This window comes from Staurois parvus, unplaced genomic scaffold (assembly GCF_062004578.1).
Source record: "Staurois parvus isolate SC_StPar_1 unplaced genomic scaffold, SC_StPar_1.0 ptg000406l, whole genome shotgun sequence".
Classification (NCBI taxonomy): domain Eukaryota; kingdom Metazoa; phylum Chordata; class Amphibia; order Anura; family Ranidae; genus Staurois; species Staurois parvus.
In genome coordinates this window covers 1,471,903-1,491,120 of record NW_028318202.1, presented here as the reverse complement: position 1 = coordinate 1,491,120, position 19,218 = coordinate 1,471,903, and the positions used below count along the sequence as shown (strand labels likewise).

The 19,218-nt window shown below is 42.4% G+C and overlaps 1 protein-coding gene across 2 annotated transcripts in view; it reads right to left on the bottom strand.

Moving 5' to 3' along the window:
• NUSAP1 (nucleolar and spindle associated protein 1) overlaps positions 1 to 19,218 on the bottom strand; it is a 354,820-nt gene that overhangs the window by 154,751 nt on the left and 180,851 nt on the right. For both annotated transcript variants that reach the window (XM_089686683.1, XM_089686682.1), the window contains exon 5: positions 193 to 305. In XM_089686683.1, coding sequence (XP_089542809.1) covers positions 193 to 305 — 113 coding nt within the window. The remainder of the gene's footprint in view (positions 1 to 192; positions 306 to 19,218) is intronic.

Here is a 19,218-nt window from a genome sequence, read left to right as displayed (position 1 = left end):
TTACTTACTGACACCAGTGGGAAGTGTGCCCCATCTGTTTACAACAAATGCTGTTCATAGGTAATGTGTTTAACAGTTAATCCTAAAAACATACTTTTCAAAGAAAAAAAAAAGTACCATAAACATTACTATAGAAACAGATAGCAAAACAAACTGTTGAGTTTAATTAACAGTTTAATTTAAATTACTTACCTTTGCTTCATGAATGGAATTGCTCACAGCATCCAGACGCTTCTGTTTTCTCTCCATGTATTTATCTATAGACTCCATTTTTTTAAAATGAGCTTCATGCAATTTTTTAAAGTCTATAAAAAAAACACAACAAAGATCACAACTCAACACTTGCTTGAATAAACAAATCTGGGCCTTCCCATAGACATATCCTCCCCCTCCCAAAAAAAAAGGGGGGGGGGGGGGGTTGGACAGAACAAATCATGATCCACACTATAAAAAAATGCACATATATTTTCCCATTCCAAAATATCCCCCTGGGTGACTTAAAGCTGAAGTTTAGTTAATACTTTTTTGTCTGCGACAGCTGCAGGCACATAATTTACCTGTAATGAAGTGTGTCCCACATCCTGCAGGTAGATGGTCCTATAGAAACCACCTCTTCAGTGATGCCTGGTCCCCTTCACAGAGTTGAATTCATGGCACTATGGGGATCAATAGCTTTAAGTCTAAAGGCAGTCATGTGAATTGAAATGCCATCAATTCCTCAAGGACCAACCAAATTTCAATTCATGTATGGGCAGGAAGGTTGCACAGAAGGTAATCACCAATCAACTTCTGTACAACAGCCCAGTCAGATTTTCCCCACTCAATCAGTGGTGCTGGCTATAGCTGGCAGTGCTGATCAGTGTATTTTGATGGTGAAGAAATCTCCCTGCCGTGAGAATACTTTAACTCAGTTGGGAGGATTCCTATATCCACATTGAGTGTGTGGATGGGGAAATAGTGTTTTTTTTCTTTTTCAACCAGCGGGAAAAAATCTTATTGTCTATGGGCTGCTTAACACTGAAGTAGGATTGATGCAACTACAACTCATAGCTGCTTTTTAAGTGGGACTTCTTACTACTAGGATTCATGCCTCCTCTGCTCTAACATATACCCAGCAATCTATAAGTGAAGGGAATACGTTTATAGTGCTCGCACGATATAAATTTGAGCCCACATATGAGGGTGATAATATAGACTTATTATATCTCAGTTCACTCATGGTGCACTGCCCTTCACCACTGGCCTAAAATCGGGCAGTTGTAGTTTGTGGGACAATGGTCCCAATTCTTAATATTTCAATGAGGGACACATGGCAACATGGATCCAGGTGCACGAACATGATTCAATGTCCATACATATTTAATAGTGCATCTTTACTTCCACATATGTATAGATGGAGAAGAATGACCCTCCTTTTAAACTACATTAGTCTTTCCACTCTCCACTTTCTCCTGTGAGATTTTTAGTCAAATATAGTCAGAGATCTGGCTTATCTACCGCTCTGCAACACATTGCAATTTCAATATGCTTTGCCACTAATGGATTATTAGGAATTCATCAAATTCTCAGTCTGATTTTCCTCCTGTCTCTTCCACAGACAATTATAGGAGGATCAGGGGTCTACACTTTGTCTTGATGTCAGAGCAACCCCACCTTTACTTTTGTTTTCCTTGCCAACACGCTTTGGCAGAGTCCACCGGAGGTCAGAGTTACAAGGTGGTGTGGTGGCATTTACTACCTTATTCCACAGCCCCTCTTTTTAAGTTAATGCACTCCATAACTGCAAGAATAATGGGGACATTGATAACCTCTCAATTTTGTTTTGTGTTTTTTTTTTTCTTATTCACATTAGTTGAACTGTACATCAACATTGAAAGATGTTACTACCTTATCACAAGCTTATCCTGTTTATTATATATGTACGATTTCACAGATGAGACTTTAGTCTCCGCTTACCTTTGGGGCCCCCGGGTAATAAGAGATAATGGGGGCCCCGTGTCTCTGCCTACACTAAAGCCACACCCACACAACAGCCCACCTACATATTGCAGCTCAGTTGCATTAAAAGGGCATTAAAAATTATTTAATAAGTGATCGTGGGGTCCCCCCTCCATTCATACCAAGCTCTCCGGGTCTGGTATGGGTTTTGAGGGGAACCCCCCAAGATTCATACCAGAGCCTTATCAGAGCATGCAGCCTGGCAGGTCAGAAAAGGGGGAAGGACGAGCGAGAGCCCCCCCCCCGCACCATATCAGGCTACACGCCCTCAAGCACCAACAAGCACCTTGTCCCCATGTTGATGGGGACAAGGGTCTCTTCCCCACAACCCTGGCTGGTAGTTGTGGGGGTCTGCGGATCCCCCCCCCTTCTGAAATTCCCATTATCATTCTTGGTGACTTCAACATCCCTGTTAATCTCAACACTTCTGCTACCTCTAAACCTCTGAGCCTAACCACTTCTTTTGGCCTAAAACAATAGACACATGCTTCTACTCACTCGAATGGTACCTGCCTCGACCTTGTATTCTCCTACCTTATGCACTCCAAGGACCTCACCAACTTTCCTCTTCCTCTCTCTGATAAATCCCTTATTAGCTTCACTGGCTCCTTGGCTTCCTCCTCCTCATCTTCCAACTATCAAACAGTTACCCGTAGAAACCTTCGTTATCTTAACCCTTCTTTTTTCGGCAACAGATTGTCTCTATGACAAAATCTCACCCCTGTCCTGTCCCAACCTGGCCACTTCTGTCTACAATAGTTCACTGTCATCCACGCTGGACACATTGGCCCCTCTCACTACACACAGAATTAGACCCCAACTGCTACAGCCCTGGCAAACAGACAATACCAGATGCTTCAAAAAACGTAGCTGTGCTCTGGAGGGTTTATGGCGTAAAACGAAGACCCAGCAAGTCTTCGACCAATAAAAATCTGCCCTTCAAAAATACAATTCTTGTCTGCACACTGCCAAACAGACCTATTTTATCACTCTCATTAACACCCTCTCATGTAATCCCCATCAACTCTTTTCTACCTTTAACTCTCTACTTCGTCTTTCTCTACCTCCACCCACTAACTCACTCACTGCCCAGGAGATTGCTAATCACTTCAAAAATAAGATTGATAAAATTTGTGACGAGATCTCCACTGTACAGATATCTCCCTCACCCTACACTCCTTGTCCACCTGCACAATCTATACTTCCCTTGTTTAACCCAGCCACTATAGAGGAGGTTGGTAAACTGTTTTCTAAAGCCCACCTAACCACCTGCCCCCTGGACCCTGTTGCCTCGCAAATACTACAGTCACCCTCTGGCTCTATCCTTCATTCTTTAACTCGTATCTTCAATCTCTCCCTTTCTATTGGCATCTTCCCCAACTCTCTAAAAGATGCGCTAGTCACCCCCATAATTAAAAAAGCCTCACTGGACCCCACCAATCTTGCAACCTAAGACCCATCTCCTTACTTCCTATTGCCTTGAACTCCTTGAACATCTAGTCTACAACCAGCTGAGCTGCCACCTTATTGAAAATACCCTTCTCGATCCCCTTCAGTCTGGATTTTGCCCACAACACTCCACAGAAACTGTTCTCCTAAAACTCACAAACTACTTACTAACCGCTAAAACCAATAGTCACTATTCCGTACTCTTGTTCTTGGACCTCTCTGCTGCACTATTTTTGGTAATTTTCTCTCCACTGAGGGCACCTGCCAAGGAAAGGAAAGCCGGAGATAAGCAGTATAAGAGTAAGATTCCAGCAGGAGTAGGAAACGGGAAGCAGCCTGAGAGGGACCCACCACTCTTCATATGGTGCAACAAACATCAGTCCCATTGAGTGTACAAAAAGCGTTATTAGCCTGTTACAGGCTAATCTGGAGGTAAGCGCACATTTTATACTCACTAAGGAAGTCACCTGGAATTATCGATTTGAATCACTGGGAATAGTCATATTTTTTTCATTGAAGACTGATTAATTTTTATATATTTTATATTATATATTTTTTTGTATGCTGAGCACGGGATGACATTTTGATTTCACATGATTTTCTGTTTTTCACAAGTTTATTAATATTGATTTTTTGATATATTTATTGGAAATATGTTTTGATTTAATATTCAAAGAAGGAGCGCAACATATTGTTTTTACCTTTTCTATGCTGATGACACACAAATCTATTTCTCTACTCCTCAACGCACCCCATCAGTTTCCACACGTATCACCGATTTACTAACAGACAGACTGGATGTCACACCACTTCCTAAAACTCAATCTATCCAAAACTGAGCTCATAATATTTCCTCCCCCACGTGCCTCTTCCCCTGATTTCTCAGTCAGGATCATTAGCACCACTATCAACCCATCCTTGCATGTCAGGGTGGTAGGTGTAACCCTGGTTTATGAACTATCCTTTCAGGCCCACATCCAATCCCTGTCCAAATCGTGTCGCCTCAACTTCCGCAACATCTCCAGAATACGCCTCTTTTTAATAAATGATACCACAAAGCTCCTATTTCACTCCCAGGTAATCTCTCGACTCCTGCAACTCCCTCCTCATTGGCTTACCTTTACATAGGCTATCCCCCCCTCCAGTCCATCATGAATACTGCTGCCAGGCTCATCCACCTTACCAACCATTCAGTGTCTGCTACCCTTCTCCGCCAATCCCTCCACTGGCATCCACTCGCTCAACAAATAAAATTCAAAATACTAACAACTTAAAAAGATATCCAAAGCTCTCCCAGCTACATCGCCAACCTGGTCTCAAAATATCAACCATACCGCTCTCTTCTATCCTCCCAAGACCTTCTGCTCTCTAGTTCCCGTGTCACCTCCTCCCATGCTCGCCTCCAGGACTTCTCCCGAGCTTCTCCCATCCTATGGAACTCCCTACCCCAATCTGTCCGGCTGTCTCTTAATCTATCCACCTTTAGACGGTCAATGAAAACCTCTTTTTAAAAGAGGTCTATCCTGCTTCTACCTAGTAAACCGCCATTTATTTTCCATCAGCTCATTCCCCCACAGCTATTACCTTTTGTATCACTCAACCCTTCCTCCTAGATTGTAAGCTCTAACGAGCAGGGCCCAGTGTTTCCTCTTGTACCAAACTTTATTGTAACTGTAATGTCTACCTTAATTTTGTAAAGCTCTGCGCAAACGGTTGGCGTTATATAAATCCTGTATAATAATAATTAGGGCATCAGCTGGGAAGGTCTATCACACATCGGACGACATAGCTAGTCAATGTGTGCGGTATTACGAGGGTCTTTATAACCTGCTGTCACATGGTGGACCCCCCCCCCTCCCCGCTAATAGATACAGCAGTCACTATACAAGACACTCTAACATGTCCACTGCATCTTCGTCTGTTTTACAGAGCCTAGACACCCCTCTGACAGTCGAAGAAGTCTTAACTGCCCTTAAATCTATGAAGCTAGGTAAGAGCTCTGGTCCTGACAGCCTAACCACTCAATACTATAACAGCTGTACCTATCTTCTCCTCCCACATTTTCTGAAAGCTTTTAACTTTGCTGATGCCTCCTCCCTACCGACTCAATTTCTAGAAGCACTTATTACAGTGATCCACAAACAAGGAAAGGACCCCACTCAGGTCCAGAATTATTGTCCTATATCCATTCCAATGTGGACCTAAAAATCTTTGCAAAGATACTAGCAAACCGCTTATTACCTCATCTCCCATATTGGATCACCCTGGACCAAGTAGGCTTCGTCCCAGGTAGGGAAGGTAGAGACAACACTATCAAGGCACTAAATCTTATTCATTGGCTTAAATCCTCCTCTTCATCTGGCTTCTTCCGGTCGATGGATGCGAAAAGTCAAGAGTGGTATGCGACTTTATGTCTGCAGTTCTCCAAATGCTGGGGTTAGGTCCTATGATGCGATATTTCATAGGCGCTCTATTCTCTAATCCCTCTGCCACTGTGCAGATTAATGGTTACGTGTTGGGTGCCTTCTCAATCTCCAATGGAACAAGGCAAGGTTGTCCACTGTCTCCCATCATCTTTATCCTCCCACTAGAACCATTCCTCAGACACTTATGGGCCGACCCAAACATTATTGGAATATCCATCCCCAGTAAGACATACAAGACTGTAGCTGTTACCCACATTTTTTTTATTCCTCTCCCTTATTCTCTATTCCAGCCTTTGAAAACAGTCCACATCTACCAGTCCTTATCCAACTTCAAACTGAACTTAACCAAATCCCATGCCTTAAACGTTACACTTCCTGTGGAAGAGGTTGACCACTGCAAGCGTAATTTTCCCCTTGATTGGAAACCTGAAAGTATCACATACCTAGGCATATACAGTTGCAAGAAAAAGTATGTGAACCCCTTGGGATTACGTGGAGTTTTGCATGAATTGGGCATAAAATGTGCTCTGAACGTCATCTAAGTCACAACAATAGAAGAACACAGTCTGCTGAACATAATACTACACAAACATTAGATGTTGCCATGGTTTAATTGCACATAACATGTAAACATTCACAGTGCAGGGAGGAAAAAGTATGTGAGGCCCTAGCTTAATGACTTCTCCCAGAGCTAATTGGAGCCAGCAGTGAGCCAACCTTGACTCCAATCAGTGTGATGATATTGGATGTGTTGCTGACAGCTGTCCTGCCCTTAAAAAACACACACCTGTTTTGGGTATACTGGTTTCAAAAAGCACTGTCTGATGTGAACCATGCCTCGCAGAAAAGAGCTCTCAGAAGACCTACGATCAAGAATTGTTGACTTGCATGAAGCTGGAAAGGGTTACAAAAGTATCTCCAAAAGCCTTGATGTTCATGTGTCCACGGTAAGACAGACTGTCTACAAATGGAGAAAGTTTAGCACTGTTGCTACTCTCCCTAGGCGTGGTCGTCCTGTAAAAATGACTGCAAGAGCACAGCGCAGAATGCTGCATGAGGTAAAGAAGAATCCCAGAGTGTCAGCTAAAGACCTACAGAAATCTCTGGCACATGCTAACATTTTTGTTGACACATCTACAATAAGAAAAACATTAAACAAGAATGGAGTACATGGGAGGACACCACGGAGGAAGCCATTGCTATCCAAAAAGAATATTGCAGCACGTTTGAAATTTGCAAAAGAGCACCTGGATGTTCCACAGCACTACTGGCAAAATATACTGTGGACAGATGAAACCAAGATTGAGTTGTTTGGGCAGAACACACAAAACACTATGTGTGGAGAAAAAAAAGGCACAGCACACCAACATCAAAACCTCATCCCCACTGTAAAACATGGCGGAGGGAGCATCATGGTTTGGGACTGCTTTGCTGCCTCAGGGCCTGGACTGATTGTTGTCATTGATGGGAAAATGAATTCCAGAGTTTATCAAGACATTTTGCAGAAAAATGTACGACCATCTGTCCAACTGAAGCTCCACAGAGGATGGGTGATGCAACAGGACAATGACCCAAAGCATACAAGTAATTCAACAAAACAATGGCTGCAACAGCACAGAATACGCCTTCTGGAGTGGCCCAGTCAGAGTCCTGACCTCAACCCGATTGAAATGCTGTGGCATGACCTTAAGAGAGCGATTCACACCAGACATCCCAAGAACATTGCTACACTGAAACAGTTTTGTTAAGAGGAGTGGTCCAAAATTACTCCAGATCATTGTGCAGGTCTGATCTGCAACTACAGGAAACGTTTGGTTGAGGTTATTGCTGCCAAAGGAGGGTCAACCAGTTATTAAGTCCAAAGGTTCACATACTTTTTCCTCCCTGCACTGTGAATGTTTACATGTTATGTGCAATTAAACCATGGCAACATCTAATGTTTGTGTAGTATTATGTTCAGCAGACTGTCAAGAATGGACTAGCCAGCAATGGTGGGACTCGCCTGCCTTTTGATCTGCAGTACCAGGGCTGGCCAGCGGGTGCTCCCAGCAATCAGAGACTCAACTTTGCAGCCAGCTAACACCTGGAACTGATTATGCTGGGGTATTTAAGGGATGGCCAGACCCACAGACTCGGCCTTGGTGTTGTGTTCTCTTGGGCCCTGTATCCTGTTCCTGCTCTCTGTTCCTGTCTGATTCTCTGCTGACCCTGCTCTGATCCCTGGCTTGTCTGACCATCCCTCTGCCTTACCCTCTGTACTACGCTGCTTGCTACCTGCTGAACCTGGCCTGTGACCCCGACCGATCTCCGCTTGCTCCCCCTGTACCTACCTGCCCTATTGATATTGACCTGGCCTGCCTGACGACGCTTGCTTGTATGTACTGTTATCTGTGGGTGGTTGGTTTGGTTTGGTTTGGTTGCACTGTATTATGTTTTAGTATTGCACTGCGTTTATGTTTGTATTGTTAGTGTTAATAAATTATATTGTTTATAACATATCTGAGGTCTGCGTTTTCCCTGCGTCAGCCACACACCTCTGGTCACACCTGGGAGCCCTGACACAGACTGTGTTCTTCTATTGTTGTGACTTAGATGACGTTCAGAGCACATTTTATGCCCAATTCATGCAAAACTCCACATAATCCCAAGGGGTTCACATACTTTTTCTTGCAACTGTAATTGTTATCTTTGCTTTTGAATCTTTACCCTTTACATTTTATGCCATTACTGTACAACCTCAAACAAGAACTTGAAAATTCCCTACAACTATCAAGGTTTGGCAGAGCAGCCATGTTGAAAATGACAGTGCTGCCTCGATGCTAACACTTTATGCAAACTATTCCCTTAACTTTACCAAACGCCACCTTTTCTACTTTTATTTGGAAAGGTTACTCCGCAAGACTTAGCTTGCTCCAACTGTCACTTGCAAAAGCGGCGGGAGGCATTGGCACCTCGGACTTGAAGGCCCATCACAAAGCATGTTTGTTAACCAAACTCTTGGATTGGCACATACATGCCTAAACTAAAGCCTGGGTACAGTAGGAACAAGAGACAGTAGGAGTCCCCCTTACATTAGCCCGCTGGACCTCCAATGACAATAAACATACTCTAATTGGTTTACCCTTTATATGCATCCTAAGTCCTCTGACCCCAGTTCTCGCTAATCCGGCATTTCCCCAGGCCTTGAAGTAAAATTTCTAACACCGTGTCAAACAATAAAATGCACGAGAGCTGGAGACTTCTTTTGGAAGGGTCTTATTCAATCTCGGGAACCCATAAAGGCTAGATTCCTCAGTCTCTTTTCCCTGGTGGTCCTACCTTTAAATGAAACATTTTCTAACACAAAGATACCAGTCTAGCATATAGTCGATCTCCCACACCTTTTGAATTGCTTTGTCTTTCCCGAGCCCCACAGCAACGCCTGATTTCCTCCATCTACTCTATTTTGCTAGACTCCCCTTATGACCCATGTCGTCGTAAACGGAAATGAGAAGCCGACTTGGGGATATCTTTGATCAGAGGAACAGTGCAATCAAGTGCACACATCTATTCATAAGGGTCCATTAATGTCTCCGTAAAAGAGCACAATTTTAAGGTCTACTCCAGTTGGAAAAGAACCCCTTGCCTCCTGCACAAAATATAATGTACCCTACACTTGCTTGAGATGTCTGCAAGCAAAAGGCACCATGCTTCCTCTGTGGTGGGAATGTGCAATTCTGAAACATTTTTGGGAGCAGGTTCACGATATAACCTCAAGAGTTTCCTCAATTAGCCTGGGCTTTGAACCAGACCAATATCTGTTTTACCATTTTACTTCTTTTTGCAATTTTCACAGATCACTAGCAATGCATATGAACACCACAGCACGCATATGTATCCCTCGTTTCTGGAAAAAAACAAATCCCTACTATGAGAGAATGGTTTATGAAGCTGAATAGAATAGCTGAGCTGGAACACCTTATTCATATTGCCCATGACAAATATTCTACGTTTTACAAAACTTGGGTCTGCTGGCTACAACTGCAAACCACAACAGAATATACAACAGCGATGACGCCTCAACTCTACTTGACACGCCTTCCTCTTTTTTTTTTTAATTATTGGAAATTTTTATTAAGGGCCAAAGCCCATTTTTCAAGACAAAATTACAACACTTTAGGTGTAAACCTTGCATTGAAAGAGAATCATATTCAATATAAAGAAGAACATAAGCAAAAGAAATGTGGGCATAAAATAATAAATAGACAGCATGGTAAACAGTACAATGCATAAGCACAAAACATAAACCTGCATGTTGTTGAATCACACTATTTGTCAGAAGTTTAGCAAATAGAGAGGTGTCTGAGCTATATAAAGGGGGGGGGGGGGAGCAGGGAAGAGGGGGGGAGAAAGGAAGTCTACTGCAGGGAGAATGATCCCATGGTTACCAAATAGATCGAAAATGACATGAGTAATCACCCACTAGAGCTGTAAAATATTCCATTTCTCGGAATTCAGAGATCGCTATTAAAAGATGATTTAGTGTGGGGATATCGACTGATTTCCAGTGTCCTGTAATCACCAGTCTAGCAGCTGTCAGTATGCATATTCCCAACCTTTTAGACCGCTTAAAAATACCCTTAAAAGGGTAGCCCCAAAAGGTAATGTAATGGGTCTAGGGGAAGGTTAACATTGAGCACTTGCTAAAAGACAGTCTTAACCGTGGCCCAATAACCCGTAATCTGTGGACAGAACCAGAAAATGTGTGCAAAAGGTGCCTGTTCCTCCCATGCATCTCCAGCACCTGTCAGACAGATTTGGGTTGATTGCGTGTAGTACTACAGGGGTCTTGTACCAATGCATCAATATCTTATATAAATTTTCTTTGTACACAACACAACGAGAGGTCTTAGTAGCAGAGTCCCAAATCATCTGCCAACATTGCAAAGAGAATGAGCATTTAAGTTCTTCCCATCTCTTCATATAACAGTAAGGGTTGTCAACAAGAGACCCTGTATTGAGGAGTAGTTTATATAAAGAGGTAATGAAATGTTGTTGGGAGGGACCTTTGGAAGCTATCCTCTCAAAATCTGTCAGGCAGTTTAATGTTAGAGAAGGGCTCAAGGCATGGAAAACATGACAAAGTTGTAGATAGGTATATCTGGCTGTTACAGGTATTGTGGGTTTCCAAGCCATAATCTCCTCAAATGACCAAATCCTTCACGAAGCTGGATTGATCAGATGACGGAGTTGAAATATCCCACTAGTTGCCCAAGAGCTCATCTGTGGGTAAGAACTATCTGGGAGCTCTGGATTATACAAAACATTCAACAATGGAGAGCACTCAGACAATAACTGTTGGGATTTCACACAGGTCAACCAGATTTTGAGGGTGAATTTTATAGAGTCAAGCATAGGGGGAGGAGGAGACAGGGGTAATGCATAATGGAAAGGGCGTAACAATGAACATGTGTGGATCGGATAAATATATCCTAACTCTATCTCTGCCTATCTATTCTTGGGTTTTTGGGTGAATCATGATAGTGTGTCACAAATGAGCGGCTAGATAGTATTTGATAATATCTGGTACCCCTAGACTTCCGTTGTTTTTAGATGTCAAGAGAAGCGTTCTCACTATGCGAGGCTTTCTGGCATGTCAAATAAATCTAAAAAACGCTTGCTGTACAGTGTTTAGTAGACTTGTGGTATTGCCACTGGGAGGGTCTGAAAAAGGTAAAGTAACTTTGGTAAAATTGACATCTTTAACACATTCACCCTGCCTAGTAAGGATATCTTATAAGCATCCCACTGGTTTAGGAGAGCATTTATTTCCAGAAACAGTGGGGGATAGTTAGCCTCAAACAAATGAACATAAATTGGAGTTATATGGATGCCAAGATATTTAATAGATGACATGCACCAATGGTAAGAGTAGTTTTGTTGGAGCAGTGAGAGATCTTGGGATGGGATATTGAGGGGTAGAGCTTCCGTTTTTGAAGCATTTATCTTATAGCCAGAAAAGTCACTAAAAGCTTGTAAAAGTTTATGCAAAACAGGCAAAGGCAAGTGTGGTATTGTAATAGTCAATAGAACGTCATCTGCAAAAAGTGAGTTTATATACTCCTTCCCCCTCACAGTCACTCCCGCTATGTCAGGGTGTGCTCTGATCGCCACTGCCAATGGTTCAAGGGATAACACAAATAGGAGCGGAGACAGAGGACACCCCTGTCTAGTTCCATTGAGCATGGGAAAAATGTCAGATGTGGCAAAGGGAAGCTTAACTTGTACGGTAGGTCGTGAATACAGTGCCATAATTGCTCTAAAAAAAGGCCCTTGAATTCCAACATGACGCAGCAGTTCAAACACATAGGGCCATCCCAACCGGTCAAATTCTGAGAGTCTAAACTTAATAAAGCGTATGAGGGATCTTGGATTCCTGAGTCCAAATTTAAGGCATTTTATTCACCAATATCTGGTGAGTGTGGTGTGTGATTATAACAAACGGGTGTGAATACTGGTCTTGGAACAAGGACTTTATTCTATTCACTATATCCTATCTGTATTACTTGGAGTGGGACTATCTCAACAAAATATTATTATATTTTTTTCTGCACTATTCGAGTTTTTGAGTTGTAATATTTATTTGAGCTGTTTTTATAGGTTTTTTTTCTCACTGGGAACAGTGACCCAGTAAACTATATAACAGATCACATAGACACTCACCCATAATCCCCATAAAAATCATCTAAATTGAAATAAATGGATCAAATTATTAATCAACCCAAATAATGGCGGGAGATAAAAATTTAAATTCACTAGATGCAAACCAATAGTTTCTCTTAATATCAAACCCTCCAAATATCCAAAAAAGAACAAAATACAAGAAAAGAAAAAGGAAACAAAAACTGTATGCATATTTATATACACCTGCAGGATATCGAACAATGTCGTGCAGGAGGGAAGAGTCACAAATACGAATACAAAATAATAGAAAACAAACAAAAATAAAAATAAACAAAAAAATCATTATTCATAAAAATAAGTAACATCCCACTCATGGTTTAAACTCTTAAGAATACAGGTCTGTAAACGAAAAATGACAAACACTTACCTTCTGCACAACAAACGAAACAGCACCTCTACGAGCTGGAGTCTATACTTTTACTATTGCCTGTACATTAACCACTGATAAATCTCCAGCATGCATGGAAGTGAAGTGTTTAGCTACATTGGTGGAGCAATTGTTCAGATGTTTGCAGAATCCATCCTTAAGCCTTCTGCTGGTACACCCCATATATTGGATGTAACAAACTTTACATGTAATCAAAAAAATCATGTATTTAGTTTTGCAAGTAAAAAAAACTATTGGATTTTAAAGATCTTACCACTACCAGAACAAAAAGAACTCTTCCCCTAACAGTAAATGGGAACATGACAGGCAGTCTGAGACACCACATCGAAAGTTCCCTTTGAAGTGGAGCCATGTCATAGGCTGATTAGACCTGGAACAGAAAAAACTAGGTGACAGCATGTTTTCCAATGAGCAGGCTCTCCTGGACACAATACTGGCTCCATCCATTAAAACAGCGGTCTCCAAACTGTGGCCCGGAGGCTGAATGCGGCCCTTTGCTTGCCGTTATCTGGCGCTTTGGGCACTATTTCATCAACTGACTCCAGTTTTTGGACATAATTCCTCCCAATGACACCAACGATGGTGCACTATTCCTCCAAATTAAACTAATGATGGGGCACAATTCCTCCCAATTACACCAATAAAGGGACATTATTCCTCCTACTGACACCAATGATAGGGCACAATTCCTCCTAATGATACCAACCATGGTGCACTATTCCTCCCACAGACACCAATGTTGGGGCACTATTCCTCCCAAATACAACAATGATGGGGCACAATTCCTCCCAATGACACCAACAATGGGGCACTATTACTCCACTAATACCAAAGTTGGGGCGTTGTTTACTCCCATTGAGGCCAGTACATTTTCTACTACCACTTGTCTGGCCCCTTAAAGACTGAAGCACTGTAATCTGGCTCTTTTTTAGAAAGTTTGGAGACCCCTGCCTTAGAATATCTGGACAGAATAATTGTGTAAAATCGAAAAACATTTGCTCACAATACTAGCAATCTGTCTGATTTCTAAGATATAAGGTCAACGCCAAAGAGGGTATGTTTCTTGTTGCTGTAGGATTGCTTCTCTTCTTATTTAAAAGTTGCAACCTTTACTTGCTTATAGCAATCCAATAAGCTCCATCTAGATTGTCCACCTGGGATAGCCTCAGTAACTTATTGTGTTTAAGGAGATCCCACAGTTTATGGATTTAGACAACTCAGTGAAAAGATGAATAAAATGGAAAAAGACAGAATTGACAAACAACGCATATGTGTGGTATATATATATAGTGCAGCGCTGTAATGTAATTTGATATAAAATAATTCAAGTCTTTATTTACGATAAAACCAAATATGTGCAGGCCTTTTCCTCATTAGGTGACTGGAAAACGATAAAAATGCGCACTCACCGACCGCACATTTTAAATGCGCCTGTGTGTAATCTTATCCAGAGGACCAGCCAAGCATGCAGCTCCAGAACACATATGGATCCTCCCTCTCAAGTACTGACATCAACCTTGGGTGTAGTAATACCTCCAGATCCAGAGACCCTCTCGCCCCAAATAATAGGCAGGGATCCCCTCGTGACTCCAGGCACCCCAAAATCGAAGGTGTAGATCTGCAACCCTCCAATAGGAGAGTCAAGGAAAAAGGGGAACGCCAATAGTGTGGTAGGTTCAAAACTTTATTGTAGCAACACTCATAAAGCCAGGGTCACATACACATACATACACTATTAACCAGTAAGCGGACAGGTAAGTATGAAAAAATATGTACTAACCCGGCAGTGGTATAAATTGGAGACCACTGGACCTCCTCGTGGTCTCAGTGGTCAGGAAGTCACACTTGCTAATGGCTCCTCCTGAGGCCTTTCGTGCCAAATGCACTTCATCAGAGGATGGACGCCACTCTACGCATATGTGTGGATTCGTGGATGTACTTGGGGCTGCGCTCTACAATCCTCAGAGGCGGACTCCAAGTATGCGAATAAAACGTTGGCAATTACTGGATCAGACTCCTCTATGGGACAATCAACTACCATGGGGGTTCTCATAATGATAGTACACCACTCCCTCCAAAAATGGGTCCCACAACAAACAGTACAAGAGGAAAGGACACAACAACAAAAAACGTCAGAGGATCCACGGGTGGTGGAAGTAGAAACAAGCAGTGGACACGTAGATCATTATTCCTTCAGAAAGACAACCCGCAAGAAGTAAGAGACACTTCTGTTTTGAATGTCTCTCGGAGATCTGACAGTAAATGAAATTTCATTGTTATCTAAGGGTTTACATTTTTGCCTCCATAAACATTTTGATTTATTTTCTACCATTGTGGATATTAATACATTTGTATGCAGCATTACCATCAAAAGTCTCGAGTCGAATGACGAGGTAGTAGACAATGTTAGTTTGGATTAATCTCAGCCTGGTGTTCCCTTTCTGACATTTTCATGATCACTGTATGATAATGGATCTTGAACATTTAACCAGTGAAGAGGGTTTATCCTCCGTTGGAGAGATGTCGTTAAAGGGAATAAAAAAAAAAGTATATTTCAATACACGGTCTGATTTCTATCCAGTTGGGTCCAGCACCACTGAGATGGATAGATTCCAAAAGTTGGTGGATCTGGGCCTAACCAATTTGGGCACCAACGTAATGGCTAGTTCACATTGTGCTTCTGAATTTAAATCCAGGGGAGAGAACTGTATTGATGAATTTAATGAATGATACATCTATCGTAATTTGTAATGCTGATAAAGGGGGTCTAGTGCTTGTCATTGATACAGATACATATAAAAATGAAGCTATTAGACCGTTATCAGATACTAGTATCTATATAGTATTAAAAGGTGATGGCACCAAGATTTATATCGCACCCCGTTAACCGATTTGGTCAATAAAGGGGTATATTTGGGACTGTTCAGTCCCAAAGAGGAACAAATCCTCATTCCGGATTTTCCCTCATTGCCCACCTTTTAACACCTTCTTAAGCCCCATAAGGGCTTGGATCCCCTGTATGGTCGCCAGATAGTCACTGGCATGGGTTCACTCAATAAGAGGATTGGCCAGTGGCTAGACAACCATTGGTGGTAAAATTGCCTGGTTACCTCAATGATACTAATCATTTATTTAACATTATGAATGAAGTAGTGTGGGAGGAACATCATATGTGGTTAACCTGTGATGTGACGTCTTTATTCGTCTATCCTGCATGAACTAGCTTGCACAGGAGTTTCATACTATCTTGAAACTTTGACCAATTTGTCTCATGGGCAGCATAATTTTGTTGTGGAGGTCATGGACTATTTAGAGACACAATGAGTTTGTTTTTGATGGTATCTTCTACACTATATTGCCAGAAGTATTGGGACACCCCTCCAAATCATTAGGTTCAGGTGCTCCAATCACCTCCTTGGCCACAGGTGAGTAAAATCAATCCCTTATGCCTGCAGACTGCTTCTACAAACATTTGTAAAATAATGGGTTGTTCTCAGGAGCTGAGTGAATTCAAGCATGGTACCGTGATGACATTGCAATAAGTCCATCCATGAAATTTCCTTGATACTAAATATTCCACGGTCAACTGTTAATGGCTGAGTTGCTGTTGTTCCCAGTTGTTTCCACTTTGTTATAATACCACTAAGTGGTAGGCCACATAAAATGACAGAGCAGGGTCAGCACATACTGAAGCGCAAAGTGCGCAGAAGTCGCAAACGGTCTGCAGGGTCAATAGCTAAAGACCTTCAAACTTCATGTGGCCTTCAGATTAGCAAAATAACGCATAGAGAGCATTATGGAATGGGCTTCCTTGGCTGAGCAGCTGCATCCAAGCCTTACATTACCAAGTGCAATGCAAAGCAAGATGCACTGGTGTAAAGCACGCCACCACTGGATTCTAGAGCAGTGGAGATGTGTTCTCTGGAGTGAGGAATCGTGCTTCTCTGACAATCTGATGGATGTGTCTGGGCTTGTGGCTTGCCAGGAGAATGGTACTTGCCTGACTGCATTGTGCAAAGTTAGGTGGAGGGGGAATTATGGTGTGGGGTTGTTTTTCAGGGGTTGGGCTTGGCCCTTAGTCCCAGTGAGGGGAACTCTTAAGGCGTTAGCATACAAAGACATTTTGGACAATTTCATGCTCCCAACTTAGTGTGAACAGTTGAAGATGGCGGGTCTCCTCTGCAGGGGTGGGGAGATGCCTGCTTGCCAAGTGATGCCACCGCAGCCTGGCCAGAACCACCCAATATCCAGTCCCTACCTGTGAGAGTACTAAGAAGATACCCACACATCACTCCAGTCGTTCATGGGAGGGAAAGTACGGTAAACCATGCTAGTTACCCCTAGGCAGGAGGGTACCTAATCCTGACAGAACCTCTCTCCGTCAGAATGGGGGTGTCGTCTGCCTAGGGAGACAGTGTGACAGAGTTATGGGATGGGGCACTCAGTCATATGTGTCCCCATGAGAAACTCACAGGCTGCCCAAGGAGCCGCTGTCACTGCTGACCCACATAGCGCCCAGGGAGGGAGTGAGGCACCTGCTTGCCAATCCAGGCAAGCAGCGCGTGGTTAAGACTCCTGAGACAGAGCCTTCTCTCCAACAAAAGGGGGGGGGGGTGTTGAGGACTGTCGGCTAGGGTAACACTATAATGATCAATGGCTTATAGTCCCTTCCCTAGAGTCTTGTACTATTGTTTCAGATTGACAGCCATTGGCACATTTGCTATCAAGGTTAGACAATCAACAACCTTTTATGGTACTACTTTGGGTAACAGAACAAACAGAGTTGGTCTATATGCTGATTATTTGATTATCTATATGCAGGATGGTAATAGTACTTTGGGTAGCGCAATACAAATTGAATCTTTTGGCTATTATTTGGGCCTGAAATTCAATTGGCAAAAAAAAGCACTACTGCATTTAACTCCCACCCTCCACTCTCTGGACTCTGATTTGTCCTCTTAAAACAGTGTCCTTGTTGGACATTGTCATCTCAAAGAGCCAGCACAAGCCCTAGTGGCCAATACTGACTCTCTGATGCGCTTTAAGGAGAAACTCTCAGTTTGTGCTAAACACCCTTTGTCAGTTGCAAGAAAAAAAATATCTAATAAATAAGATACTTATCTAAATATTTATGTTTTATCCCATATGCCCAGCATTGTGCCAAAAATTAGATTTTTTTTTTTCTACACACCTGTAAAATCACATCACATCACATCACGAGACACAGAGCCAGCTATATTCATTACTATTTGGGGTATGCACCACCTATAGGCGAATGGACACTTGCAAACCAAAAAGGAAGTCCTCTCCTATATAACCTCTCCCATACAGGAAGGACCTCAGTTTTGTAGCAAGCAATGAAAACTCAGAGAGGGGGGTGGGACTTCTGTATCATGTGATGTACTTCAAGAAATGTATTTTACAGGTAAGCATTTAGAAAAAATCCAATTTTCTATCGTACATCACGGGACACAGAGCAGACTATATTCATTACTATCTTGGCTGTCCCAAAGCAATATATTTGAGGGGAGAAAGACACACTCAGAAAAAAAAAAAAACCACCAGCAGACCAGAACCTATTCTGAAGCCTTTAAAGCACTGCAACCAAAGGCCGCATTCTCTGCAGATCTAACATCCATCTGGTAGAACCTTCTGAAATGCAAGTACAAAAAAAAACAAAAATGGTGGCTTTGCAAACCTGGGCCACGAATGCCTGATCGCCCAAGAGGCTCCCCACATCTCCTCTGGTAGCGCGTGGCCTGACCCAGTGTGGAATTTTCTCCTTTAAACAATAGGCTTGAATGATTAATTGACAGAGCCAAAAATAAATAGTTGCTTTATAAAGCTGCTCGCCCTTCCGGAAACACAAACATGGACTCGGGTCTTCTGAGCTGTGCTGACAATTTCAGATAAAACCTGATGACTCATACCACATCCAACGAAATGTAGCAGTCTTTCTGCTGCAGACCAAGGATTCAATAAAAAAGGGCAAGACCATGTCCTGATTCAAATGAAAACTAGAAAAGACTTTAGGCAAGAATGACGGATGAGGGCGCAACATCACCTTAACCTGGTGTAGAACTAAAAACGGCTACTTGCAAGAAAAAGCTGCCAGTTCCAAAAACACCCTTCTTGCCAAAATCACTGTGATCAAAACAGCTTTCCTAGTCAAAAGAACTGAAGGAATATGTTAAATAGGTTTAAAGCATTGCTTCTGCAAGACCCCCAGGTGGT